This window comes from Rhinoderma darwinii, chromosome 2 (genome assembly GCF_050947455.1).
Source record: "Rhinoderma darwinii isolate aRhiDar2 chromosome 2, aRhiDar2.hap1, whole genome shotgun sequence".
Taxonomy (NCBI): Eukaryota; Metazoa; Chordata; class Amphibia; order Anura; family Rhinodermatidae; genus Rhinoderma; species Rhinoderma darwinii.
Window position 1 is genome coordinate 128834799 of NC_134688.1, and position 12788 is coordinate 128847586.

The 12788-nt window shown below is 40.9% G+C and overlaps 1 protein-coding gene across 3 annotated transcripts in view; it reads left to right on the forward strand.

The window, feature by feature from the left end:
- VWA8 (von Willebrand factor A domain containing 8) overlaps positions 1-12788 on the forward strand; it is a 458876-nt gene that overhangs the window by 108099 nt on the left and 337989 nt on the right. For all 3 annotated transcript variants that reach the window (XM_075852289.1, XM_075852288.1, XM_075852287.1), the window contains exon 7: positions 10900-11064. In XM_075852289.1, the coding sequence (XP_075708404.1) occupies positions 10900-11064 (165 nt within the window). The remainder of the gene's footprint in view (positions 1-10899; positions 11065-12788) is intronic.

Here is a 12788-nt window from a genome sequence, read left to right on the forward strand (position 1 = left end):
CTGGGACCGAGATTTCCAAATGAAATGCAAAACTTACTTTTATCTGAAAACAGGACTTTGGACCACTGAGCAGCAGACCAGTCCTTTAAAATGCTTAGGAAACCTTTGCAGGTGTTTTGTGTTGATTCGCTGATTAGAGTGTGACAACACGAGTCTACAATCTTCAACTTTTACCCAACATTCTAATTCTCTGAGTGACAAAATTTTGGGTTTTCAATAAGTGTTAGCCATAAACATCAACATCAACATTAAAAGAAAAAAAATGCTGGAAATAGATCACTCTGTGCGTAATGAATCTATATAATACATGAGTTTCATTTTTTGAATTGAATTACTGAAATTAACTTTTTGATGATATTCTAATGCATTGAGAAGGACTAGTATATTAAACACACCGATCAGCCAGAACATTTAAACCACCTGCCTAATATTGTGCGCCAAAAGCCAGCATATTCACAGGAACAACATAAACAGCAAAAGGGCTTCTGCCTTTAGAAAATTTGTTTCTGGAACTTAGCATGGGGTCTGGAGTTGATCAATTTTGTCTTTATAGATGTCAACGAACATACAGATTACATGTGCCATATTAAATCTGAAGTCAAACCACCTTTTAAAACTTCAATGTGGAAGTTAATCCCAATATATTTGCTCCCGTTGTCCTATTTGCCAGGGTTCAATTGTACCAAAATGGTGCTAAGCGCCTTTTTACTGTGTCCGGTATCGCCATTCAGCAATTTTAAGAGCCTAAACTCTTCTCAGTGTTCAAAGTGCGGCAGTGGTACTACTTGCCAAATCCACAAATTAGAAGATCTCCCTCCGTGTCATATGATTCTATTGAACTGCATTTCTGAGCATCTTTCTGAGCACCAATAGTTGCCAGAGTATTAGGTCCCATCCTTACTTCAGCACTCTTTCTCCAGTACTTGTAATTGACTATTCGTTTACCTGACCTTAGCTAGTGACTCCGTTTCTGAACCAGTTTTTTGTGATGCTAATCTCGGCTTAATTTCTTGGATCTCGATTCGGCACCGCATCCTCATACAGTCATCTTGCTGTCTCAAACAAGCCACGTTAATAGGGCAATTAGAGGGCCGTGACCTGCAGCGGTGGTCTCTGGTGAAAGCCAGCAAGGGGTCTTGTTAGAGCCTGTGCCTCGACACTGCCAGCACTAACTGGCGAAAAGGATTATTTTTTGTCCAGATTAGTTCGTGACATCAGCTGAGATACGGGAGTTATTTGTATCCGTCCTCACACAGTAGAGCTGCTTTTGCTGTCCTTGTGCCTATCTATGACATGGGGGTAACATTGTGGTTATAGTAAAAAGTAGAAAAAAAAATAGAAAACATTCCGCGGCACTCACCATTTAGTAGAATTTTTATTTAATGATGCAGCAGGCAAACAAAGGCAGTATGGATGTGGATCACAAGCCTACGGCCGTTTTGCGTTTACCCACGCTTTGTCAAGGTCTCGGCGTTATTGCAGACCACGCCCCCTTATACACACACACAGGAAAACTTTAATGTTACATACAAAATAGTAAATAATGATGAAAACAAGGTAAAATTACCACATATTGTCTGCATCAGCACAGGAAGGTAACAATATTGCAAGAGCAGCAACATTGTGGTTATGGCTGTTTTTCACATTCTTTAGGCTAGCGTATCCGTCAGAGGACCACAAGAATTGAAGTTAACGTTTACGTAAAAAAAAAAACATTGATTTCAATGGGTCTTATTTTTGCATTCTTCGTGCTCAGTTAGGCTCCGTTCCGTCAGGTTTCAGTTTTTTTGACAGAAGAAATACTATAGTCTGCTAAGCTTTTGTTCCCGTCAAAAATGATGGAAACCTGATGGAAAGACGATTTCCGTTTTTTTTTAACATTGACGTCAATGGATGATGGTTACAAACTCATATGCCACCGTTTGTATCAGTAAGGGCCTGTTCACATCACCGTTCGCTTTCCGTTCCCGGGTTCCGTCTGAGGTTTCCGACGGATGAACCCCGCAACTGAAAGTGAATATGAAACCACAGCTTCCGTTTCCGTCACTATTGATATCAATGGTGACGGAAACATCGCTAGTGGTTTCCGTTCGTCACCATTCCAGCAAGTTTCCGTTTTAACGACTGAATCAATAGCGGAGTCGACTGCGCTATTGATTCCGTCGGAAAACCGGAAACCTACCGGAATGGTGGACGAACGGAAACAGTTAGCGATGTTTCCTTCACCATTGATATCAATGGTGACTGAAACGGAAGCTGTGGTTTTTCTGCACATGCGCAGACTAAAAATTAAAGCAAGAAAGATGCAATGGTAAAAACGGAGCAGAACTGATGACAAACTGACACAAACTGAAAGAAAAGTCAGTTTTTTTTGACTGATCCTTTAAAAACAAAAGTATTTTACCTTACGTTGCATTCAGTCTGTCCGTTTTTTATTTTATTTCAACGGATCCGATAAAAATGGATGCCACAACGCAGATGTGGACCAAGCCTTAAATCCATGGTTCCCAACATCCAGGAGGTACATGCCACAACTATAAGGGGTACTTGCACTGTTATCTTTATGCACAGTATATGATCATCTCCTCGTGGGTACTTTGATCTAATTTGTTTGAGTAGTAGTTACTTGGTTTAGGAACATTGAGAAACACTCTTTTAAATGATCCTTAGGCACATGACTGGCATTTAAAGCAGGATCTTCTTTGGTATTGAGTAATGAAATCTAGTTACCTACCATGGATGGCGTAGACATTAGATGGCTGTCACTTCAGTAATATCTACAATTACAGGTTACACTTGTCATTGAGATTATTCTCATTAGCAATGTATCCCCCATAAAAGCGGTCTTGTAAGTGAATCATAAGTGGTGACTGATTCTCTTGGAGGGTATACTGTCTGTTTGCTTGCTTTTTTATTATATGAATGGTGAACGTGTCAAAACTCCCACTGGATTCAAACCATATTATTTAGTGATAAAAATAATTACTGTAAACATTATCTGGCTTTATTGCATGCACGCAAGCATTGCTGGCTGCCATGGTTTTTTTCTTTTTTAAGATGTACATTTATTTCATTTTTGTGACTTCCTTTTAATGAAATGTGAAAACTTGATCAAAATCTGGTTAGCTTTTAACTATGGTACTATATACTGCACTCTCTCACTATTTTTATTCCATTCTTATTGAGCACTTTTTACAGACAGGGTAGAAAAATATTTTTTGCATAAAAAATTGTACATATGTACAAAGATCTTCACGAAAGTACATTAGAACCGGAATCTTTGAGTATAACCTTTTATACCGATTTAATATTTGAGATTCACAAAGGTTAAGATCAACACATACACCAATCAGCCATAACATTAAAATCACCTGCCTAATATTGTGTAGGTTCCCATTGTTATCACTTTTGAGGTGAACAGGGGTCAGGATGGGAACTCTGACCGGTCTGCGGCTGTGCATTTCATAAACCCTTTTGCTTCCCATGCGCATCAATATGTGTGGGGAGCAATTACCCTATTGCCGGTTTACCGATTATCCTTCCTTGGAACACTTGGTAGGTATTGACCGCTACATACCGGGAATACCCAAGACCTGCAATTTTGGAGATGCTCTGACCTAGTCATATAGCTATCACATTTTACCTGCTTCCAACATATTCTCTTCAAGAATGGACTGTTCTCTTGCTGCCTAGTATATCATACCCCTTGCAGGTGCCATTGTAATGAGATAATCAATGTTATTCACTTCACCTGTCAGTGGTTTTAATGTTACGGCTAAATGGTGTAAATATAAATGATTGGGGGGCGTGGCTAGGCGCACAGCGGGAGCAGTCGCATGGTTCGATAGCTCCGCACTGAACCCATGTCCTAATCATCCTGCTGATACTATACCTGTATTGAACTTACCTCATAGCGTCACTGAAGTACCTGGCGATACGAAGAGGACGATATGGGACCTACACGTGGGCAATCGGTGGCTGAAAAGCTCCAGGAATATGCTAGGGGAGAGGGGCAAGATGGCGGCCGCTCCCCTCTGCCTCCACGTGCTCGTGGTGCTGATGGCGCGGCTAAAGCTGCAGCTGCAGGCGCTTCAACAGCGGGAGAGACTGCACCCACTCTACAGGAGGTTTCTGAGACACTGCTCCAAGCCATCTCATCCTGCAAAACGTCGCTGACAGGCAAGCTGGAAGAGGTCAGAACGGATATAGGCCTGCTTAGGCAGGATATTCATAATCTGCGTGAGAGATTGATACATGCTGAGGAACGTATATCTGGTGTGGAAGATAGAGTGGCCCCTTTCCCGGCGGCGATTGCGGCATTAGAGACTGCGGCTGAATTATGGAAACAAAAATCTGACGACTTAGAAAACCGGTTGCGCCGGAATAACCTCAGAATCCTAGGCCTACCTGAGAGGGTGGAGGGTCAAAACCCGATTGAATTCATCCTAAAATGGCTGCGTGATTCATTCCCGGATGCGTTTTTTTCTGCTGCGTTTGATGTGGAACGGGCGCACAGAGTTCCAGCGAGACCATTACCGCCGGGAGCGCCAACCAAGTCCATGCTGGTGCGTCTATTAAACAGCAATGACCGAGACTTGATCCTGAGATTGGCTCGCAAATTGCCAGAAATCCGCTTCAATGGCTCAGCGGTCTCCATCTTCCCAGATTTCAGTGCGGATCTACAGAAACGGAGGGCTACCTTTATGTCAGTTAAACGACGGCTGCGGGTTCCGAACATCTCGTATTCCATGGCATACCCGGATAGGCTTCGGGTGGTGGATGGAGACCGCACTATATTCTTCACGACGCCAGGGGAAGCTGATGAATGGGTGAACCGCCAACGTCTATCACCGCACCGCTAAGTCGCTTTCCCCAGACTTTCTGGAATATTCTGTGTCAAGGAAGCCGAATACTACTACTATATGATTGTCTGCTAGCAAGAATTGTGTTCTCATTGATTGCAATTTCTGCCTTTCCATATCCTTTTATATTATTGGGTAGATATGATATTGCCGCCATTTAAGTATGCTTCTCTCTGAATTTCTATGTTTTAATGCAGGTATTGATTAATATTGAGACACTCGAGAGAGAGAAAAATGATCAACTTCAGCACAACAATAATTGAAATATAAAAATATAAACTTTATTACACATAAGACATAACAGAGTAAAAAGAGATGAGTCACAATGAAAAAAGGCGTTAGCCATTGCTAAACCATGATTAATACTTTGATTGTCATAAAAATACGTTATATGCAAATGCAGGATTGTATGGATACGTACATACCAAAGAGTCTCAGAGAGTTACTGCCAGACAGTCAACAGAGTCTATCACAATAATTGATATAAGTAAATTCAAAAGTGCTAAAGTTATGATAGTTGTTATGTAGTATTTGTATTAAGTGCACAGAAAGAAAGTCAATAATTGCTGTACTTAGAAGCTGGTAAGTGGTAAGACTGCCAGATGAAATATAGCAGATGTGTATCAAAAGGTATTACCTACCCAGAGTCATGGTTAGCACATAGGAGACGCCCACACCCGACGCGCGTTTCGGCAAATGCCTTCGTCTGGGGGTGCTAACCATGACTCTGGGTAGGTAATACCTTTTGATACACATCTGCTATATTTCATCTGGCAGTCTTACCACTTACCAGCTTCTAAGTACAGCAATTATTGACTTTCTTTCTGTGCACTTAATACAAATACTACATAACACTATCATAACTTTAGCACTTTTGAATTTACTTATATCAATTATTGTGATAGACTCTGTTGACTGTCTGGCAGTAACTCTCTGAGACTCTTTGGTATGTACGTATCCATACAATCCTGCATTTGCATATAACGTATTTTTATGACAATCAAAGTATTAATCATGGTTTAGCAATGGCTAACGCCTTTTTTCATTGTGACTCATCTCTTTTTACTCTGTTATGTCTTATGTGTAATAAAGTTTATATTTTTATATTTCAATTATTGTTGTGCTGAAGTTGATCATTTTTCTCTCTCTCGAGTGTTCCTATATTTTGATCAACGCACCAAGGTTACTTGGTCATTACCACGGTTTGTTTTTTCATTAGTATCATTTACCTACATAGATACATTACCTTCAATAGTCTTGATATTTAGACATTGTACTATTACTAATGAGACAAATCCCTCCGCGGGTATTATTTTTGGTTTTTCATTAATATTGAGACACATGGGTTCTTCCCCCATACATGCCCGACCACAGTGACGTGAGGGATGCATTGACATTTTTGATGTCCCGTCATGTTGACGATATAGCTTATGCTGTATTTTACTGTTTATTCCTTGCTATATTACAGGTTGGACCTAAGAGAGGTCTGTTGGTTATGTATTTTACCATGCACGTGTTCTATGCCTATACTCTGTCTACTAATGCTTATATTGATGTTAAGTCCCATCTCCCCAATACATTTCATTCTTTTCTGAATGGCTAGGATTACTGTTATGTCCTGGAATGTCCGGGGGATGGGCTCCGCAAAGAAAAGAGCTATGATTTTTTTCACAAATACGCAAATATAATCCGCAAATTCTTTGTCTACAAGAGACCCACTTAACACCCTTCACATCACGGGTATTGAATAGACCATGGGTTCAGTGGTCACGCCACTCATGTTGCTCCTCCTATTCCAGAGGGGTCTCTATCCTTATACATAGATCATTAGTATGGGAGGTAGATACTGTTAAGGTGAATGCTGAGGGGCGTTATGTTTTTATTCACGCTTATATTAATAATAGTCCATATGTGATTATAGGATTATATATTCCGCCACCGGCGACATTAACTGTACTTCACCAGGCGGCAACTTTTGCGGCCTCCTTCCCTAATGCCATGCTTCTCTGTATGGGGGACCTGAATATGGTAATGGATGTAGAGCTTGATAGATTTCGTGCTTCCCAGATTTCTGGTTCCAGGTCGTTGATTAGTTCATCTCTCAAAATTTTGATGATGGAACTGGGCTGGATAGACTTATATCGGTTTGCACAACCCTCCACTAAGGTATACTCATGCTATTCGTTAGGTCATAACTCCCTATCCCGTATTGATTATGTTTTTGGCAATTCCCTATTAATGTCCCTAACACTACAGGTTTTTTATAAACCCAGGGGTGTGTCGGATCACTCCCCTGTCTTGACGTACCTTCACGTGCCTACTCCACCTAGAACCAGGGGTTGGAAAATTCACGCTTTTTGGTTAAAGGCTATTGGCCTGCAAGATCGGATCCCTGATCAACTGTCAGTGTTCCTACAAGATCATAGTCAATATGTAGATATTGGTATTAAGTGGGACACCTTTAAGGCGTATCTGAGAGGGTGCCTTAAATCTACTATTTCTTACTTAAAGAGGCTCTGTCACCAGATTTTGCAACCCCTATCTGCTATTGCAGCAGATAGGCGCTGCAATGTAGATTACAGTAACGTTTTTATTTTTAAAAAACGAGCATTTTTGGCCAAGTTATGACCATTTTTGTATTTATGCAAATGAGGTTTGCAAAAGTACAACTGGGCGTGCTTAAAAGTAAAAGTACAACTGGGCGTGTATTGTGTGCGTACATCGGGGCGTGTTTACTACTTTTACTAGCTCGGCGTTCTGACGAGAAGTATCATCATCCACTTCTCTTCAGAACGCCCAGCTTCTGGCAGTGCAGACACAGCCGTGTTCTCGAGAGATCACGCTGTGTCGTCACTCACAGGTCCTGCATCGTGTCGGAGGAGCGAGGACACATCGGTACCAGAGGCTACAGTTGATTCTGCAGCAGCATCAGCGTTTGCTGGTAAGTAGCTACATCGACTTACCTGCAAATGCCGATGCTGCTGCAGAATCCATGCCATCCATGACCTTGCAAAGGGTAAATCACCGGGACCCGATGATATTCCTATAGAAGTATATTGCAAATATGCAGAACATGTTGTCCCTGATATGCATGCAATGTTCACACATTCGCAGGAGAAGGCATCATTACCTGAATCCATGAATGATGCGACTATTGTTGTATTATTAAAACCGGACAAGGATCCGTTAGACTGTGGATCATATAGACCTATATTGCTTTTAAACAGTGATTATAAGGTTCTCACCAAGATATTGGCAACTAGGTTGAACTCAGTCATACATACTATTATTCATTCGGACCAGACAGGCTTTATGCCCGGGAAATCCACGTCAGACAACATTAGGAGAGTACAGGTGGTGACACAAGTGGGTATAACCCTGAACAAGGATTGGGCGGTAGCCTCACTGGACGCCGCCAAAGCGTTCGACTCAATTGAATGGCCATATTTGTTAGAGGTATTGCGTCAATTTGGTTTTGGGCCTAAGTTTATATAGTGGGTTTCTATATTGTATAAATCCCCTAGGGCCCAAATTTTGATTAATGGTGTCTTATCCCCGTATTTTCGACTTGCTAGAGGCACACGGCAGGGCTGCCCGTTATCTCCATTACTTTTCAATATGTCCATAGAGCCATTGGCCTTACTTATACGTCAGGACACCTCGTACCAGGGGGTTCAATTTGGGGGGAGAATAGACAAAATAGGCCTTTATGCCGATGACATGGTCCTCTTTATGCAGCAACCTAAGGAATCTCTACCCATAGCGATCAATTTAATTGATGAATTTGGTGGATATTCCGGCCTATGGATAAATTGGGACAAATCGCACTTTATGCCATTACAGGAACAGGGCTGGGAGCCTACAGAGTGTGGGCTTAGGGTGACTGATGGATTTAAATATCTGGGGATTATGATTAGCAGACACCATGGCTCAGATTTCGATAATAATATACAACCCCTGCTAGATTACATCAAAGCTAAATTTAAACTGTGGAGCACACTACCCCTGGCTGTCTCTGGTCGTGTTAATCTCATAAAAACGATTATACTCCCTAAATGCCTGTACATGCTGGAACATGCGGCAGTGCCTGTACCAATGTCTTTTTTTTAAAAGTGTCCATGCTCTGTTTCCGTCCTTTATATGGGGAAACAGTAGATCGAAGCTTAAACACAGCACACTACAGAGACCCAAGCCTATGGGTGGAGCTTCTCTCCCTGATATTTTTTTGTATTTCCTTTTCGGGACAGCTTCGCTATCTTACGTCTTGGACAGAGCTAGAAGTTCTCCCTAATCGCGATCATTATCTAGCATCCTATTTGGATGTGCCACATTTGTTGCCTGTGTTAGAGGGTTCAACGTCAATGTTCAGGAGCTTACTTCCCCTACATAGAGTGGCGGCGCAGGTGTGGTTGGCTGCCAAGAAACTGCTCAATTTTGTGGATATTATAGCTGAAACTCCCTTATGGCATAACCCGTCTTTGCCTCATGTCTCAGATGCTCTAGACCCTCAGTTTTGGACGCTACGGGGGGTTGAGCGGGTTGGTGATAGCTATGTGGATGGGAATATGAAGTCCTTTGTGCAAATGCAATCTGATTTTGATATACCCAGAAAGTCCTTTTTTAAATTCCTTCAGCTTCGCCACGCCTTCCAGACTCAATATTCGCCTGGAACTAAGAATATCTCAGATTTTCCTCTCATTGGAATTTTTAGGGACCTAGGGGCCTTATCTCAGTGATCTAATCTTTCCTCATCCAGGCTAGATTAAAAGCGACACCGTTGGTTGTAGAGACGAGATGGAGGGAGTTAATTCCGGAGATATCCTCCGAAATATGGATGGACATGTTAAACTCACATACACTAGTTTCACCAGCCGCCAACAATAAGATGACACAACTATTCATTACTCATCAGAGCTATCTGACTCCTATACGACTACACAAGATGGGTAGATGTCCGACAGCTGAGTGTCATAGATGTAGAGTCTCCAGAGCTGACTTTTGGCATATGTCCTGGGCATGCCCTAGGATCTCCTCTTTCTGGGCGGATGTGATAGCATTGATATCTGATATACTGCAGATGCCGATACCCTTTACGCCATTGGTATGTTTATTTGGAATTGTATCCGAAGAGCATTGGACACATCACACTAGAATATTCTTGAGGGAGGTATTATTTCTAGCACGTAAAGCAATAGCTCTCAGATGGATGGATCCGAGACCACCTTCCATTTCACAATGGAAGGCTTTGGTAAACTCCATGTTACCATATGCAAAAATCGTATACAAAAATAGGGGGTGTGAGAATAAGTTCTCTAAGGTTTGGGGTCCCTGGTGCGACTCTCCACATACACTTTATGATTCACAACGGTTTATAGACATTAGAAATATAATGTTAACACATGATGCTGTCTAAATTGTATTGGATTTAATTGAATGTCTGTATGACCAATATTGTATGCTGTATTGTGATATGTACCCATGTCTTATGATCTGTATTCTCTTATGCATATGTATTTGAATTGTGCATGGTTTGTATATTGTTCAATAAAACGAGTTTAAAAAAATATATATAAATGCCAAAATCTGGTGTCTTTCCACAATAAATATGGGGGGATAAAAGGGAAAGGATAAGAGAAGAAAATTGAAGGTGTGGAAAAAAGGGTATATAAGAGGATGACACACATTTATGCTAAAAAAACTGCAAGAGTGTATTTTATTTATTTTTTGGTTCTGAAATAAGAAGTCTGCTCTTCATTGACACTGGGACACAGTCCTGCTGAAGGTGCTTATGTGGTTGTGTAATCTAGATCTTGTGGTGCCCTATATACATCAATTCACACTTGTACAAACATTAGTATGAGCAGTGTTTGTACGAGTGTACAGAAAAGCCGACATCTTCCACAGAGAATGGGGTGGTGGTCTGGTTTCTGGCATCGGCGAAGGGTGGCCGGTCAAGCAAGTTCGCTCTCCATTATCGTATGTGTAAGATACATCTGAAATAAAAATAATTGTTTTGTTTCTTTCCCTCTGCTCCCAGGAACATAGTAAAGAAGAACTGGATGCATGGAAGATTGTGCGTGTCAGTGAAGATTTTCGAGTGATTGCCTTGGGGCTGCCAGTCCCAAAATATTCTGGCAACCCTCTTGATCCACCACTGCGGTCCAGGTTTCAAGCCAGAGATATTTATTACCTGCCATTTAAGGTAAAACATTGTGATAATTGTTTGGCAGCTTTAAACAACAAGAATGTTTTAAAATGTTGCTTAAGTAGTAATGAAATCACTGCTGCTGCGAATAAGGTTAGAAAATGTACTTGCCAAGTGTTACAGCTGAAACTTTTAGTTTGTTCAGTCCATTGTAGGAAATGCTGCTTTCTAAGGCACACAAAAGGGTATTGCTTAAGATAAAGATTGGGTTTATAAAATAAAAAGAAAAAAGACACGTAAACAAAGGAGTTCCTTACTGCCAACCAAACATTTTTTTAATTTTTTGGCTGCTGTAACCTGCTTATCCGCTATTGGCAGCATCACAGTTTGTTTGTTTTTGTCATTTTTTTTATATGTGTGTATGTAGTAGTTAGTTTTTACACATTCTTTCCAATGTGCCTTAAAAAATAATCCATACAATATTTCATTTTAATTTAGAAGATAATAAAAGTATGACTGCAATTCTTAACAGATGCTGAACATAAATGTTCTTCTTTTGGATCTCCTCTAGCAGTTAGTATATAAGGGGTATTTGTCACAAAATATGTGAAGTTCAGTTGTAATGAGGGTTCTATGTACAACAACAATGTAATAATGAGTTTTCTGTCTCTTAACATTACCAAGACCTTACCAAGGAAAGCAAACAACCATCTTATCCATAAGCCTGTGTTCCTTGGAGGCCTCAAGTTTGCAGTAATCCGATTTTATTACAGTGTGTACACGAGGTGGCCAAAAACTGCAGAGGGCCCCTGTGCAAAGAATGTTCCTGGCCCCCCATAACCTAACCACGCCCGCGCACTTATAAAACGATACAAATCTATATGTCACTTTTTTTTTTACTAGTTTCGAACACAAGTAACAAACATAAATAATGCAAATAATTTCCATATTTAACCCTTTAATGACCGGGCCTGAAAAGGTCTTAATGACCATCTAAGTTTTACATTTTTTACCTTTCTGCATTTCAGCAGCCATAACTATTTTATTTTTTCATTGACGTGGCCGTGTGAGGCCTTGTTTTACGTGGGAGAGATTGTATTATTTTTTTTCACAGTTTGGAGCTAGAAAAAAAATAATTTAGGCATAGTTTTTCTTGTTTATTTTTTATCCCATTCAGGTTTCACGCTAAATAATCCATTCGATTAATTCTTCAGGTAATTACGGTCGTTTAGATACTTAATATGGTTAGGTTCTTTGTTTATATTTAGTGTAGGGGCAATAAAATATATTCTATGCAAAATAATAACTTTTTAAATTAATTTATTTTTTAACTTTTTTTATATCCCATTAAGGGCTAACTTTATTTCTAACTTGTAATGTATTGGCATACTCCTGTATGCTAATACATCATACTGTATCACTATGACAAAGGCTACTGTTAGGGCAGCACGTAGAGTGCCCTAACAGCAGGCAAACTGAACAGACAGCCCTGGGGTCCTTTTTAGGTCCCCAGGGCTGACTGCAGAGGGATTCCCTGCTCTTTGATCACGTCACCGGGTTTCCAGTGACGCGATCAAAGAGGGGAGTTCCCTTTGATCTTGCTGCTGTCACGGACCTCGGCGATCAAAGGGTTAAAGCTGTGGTCCGAATGTTTTCCGACCCCAGCTGTGTTCAGCAGGCTGCTCTAAGATCAGAAGATGTAAGTTACAGCTCCTGCTTAAGCGCTCACAGGAGCGCTCATCAGACGCTTCTACAGCGACACCAAAAGACGTCACTGTAGA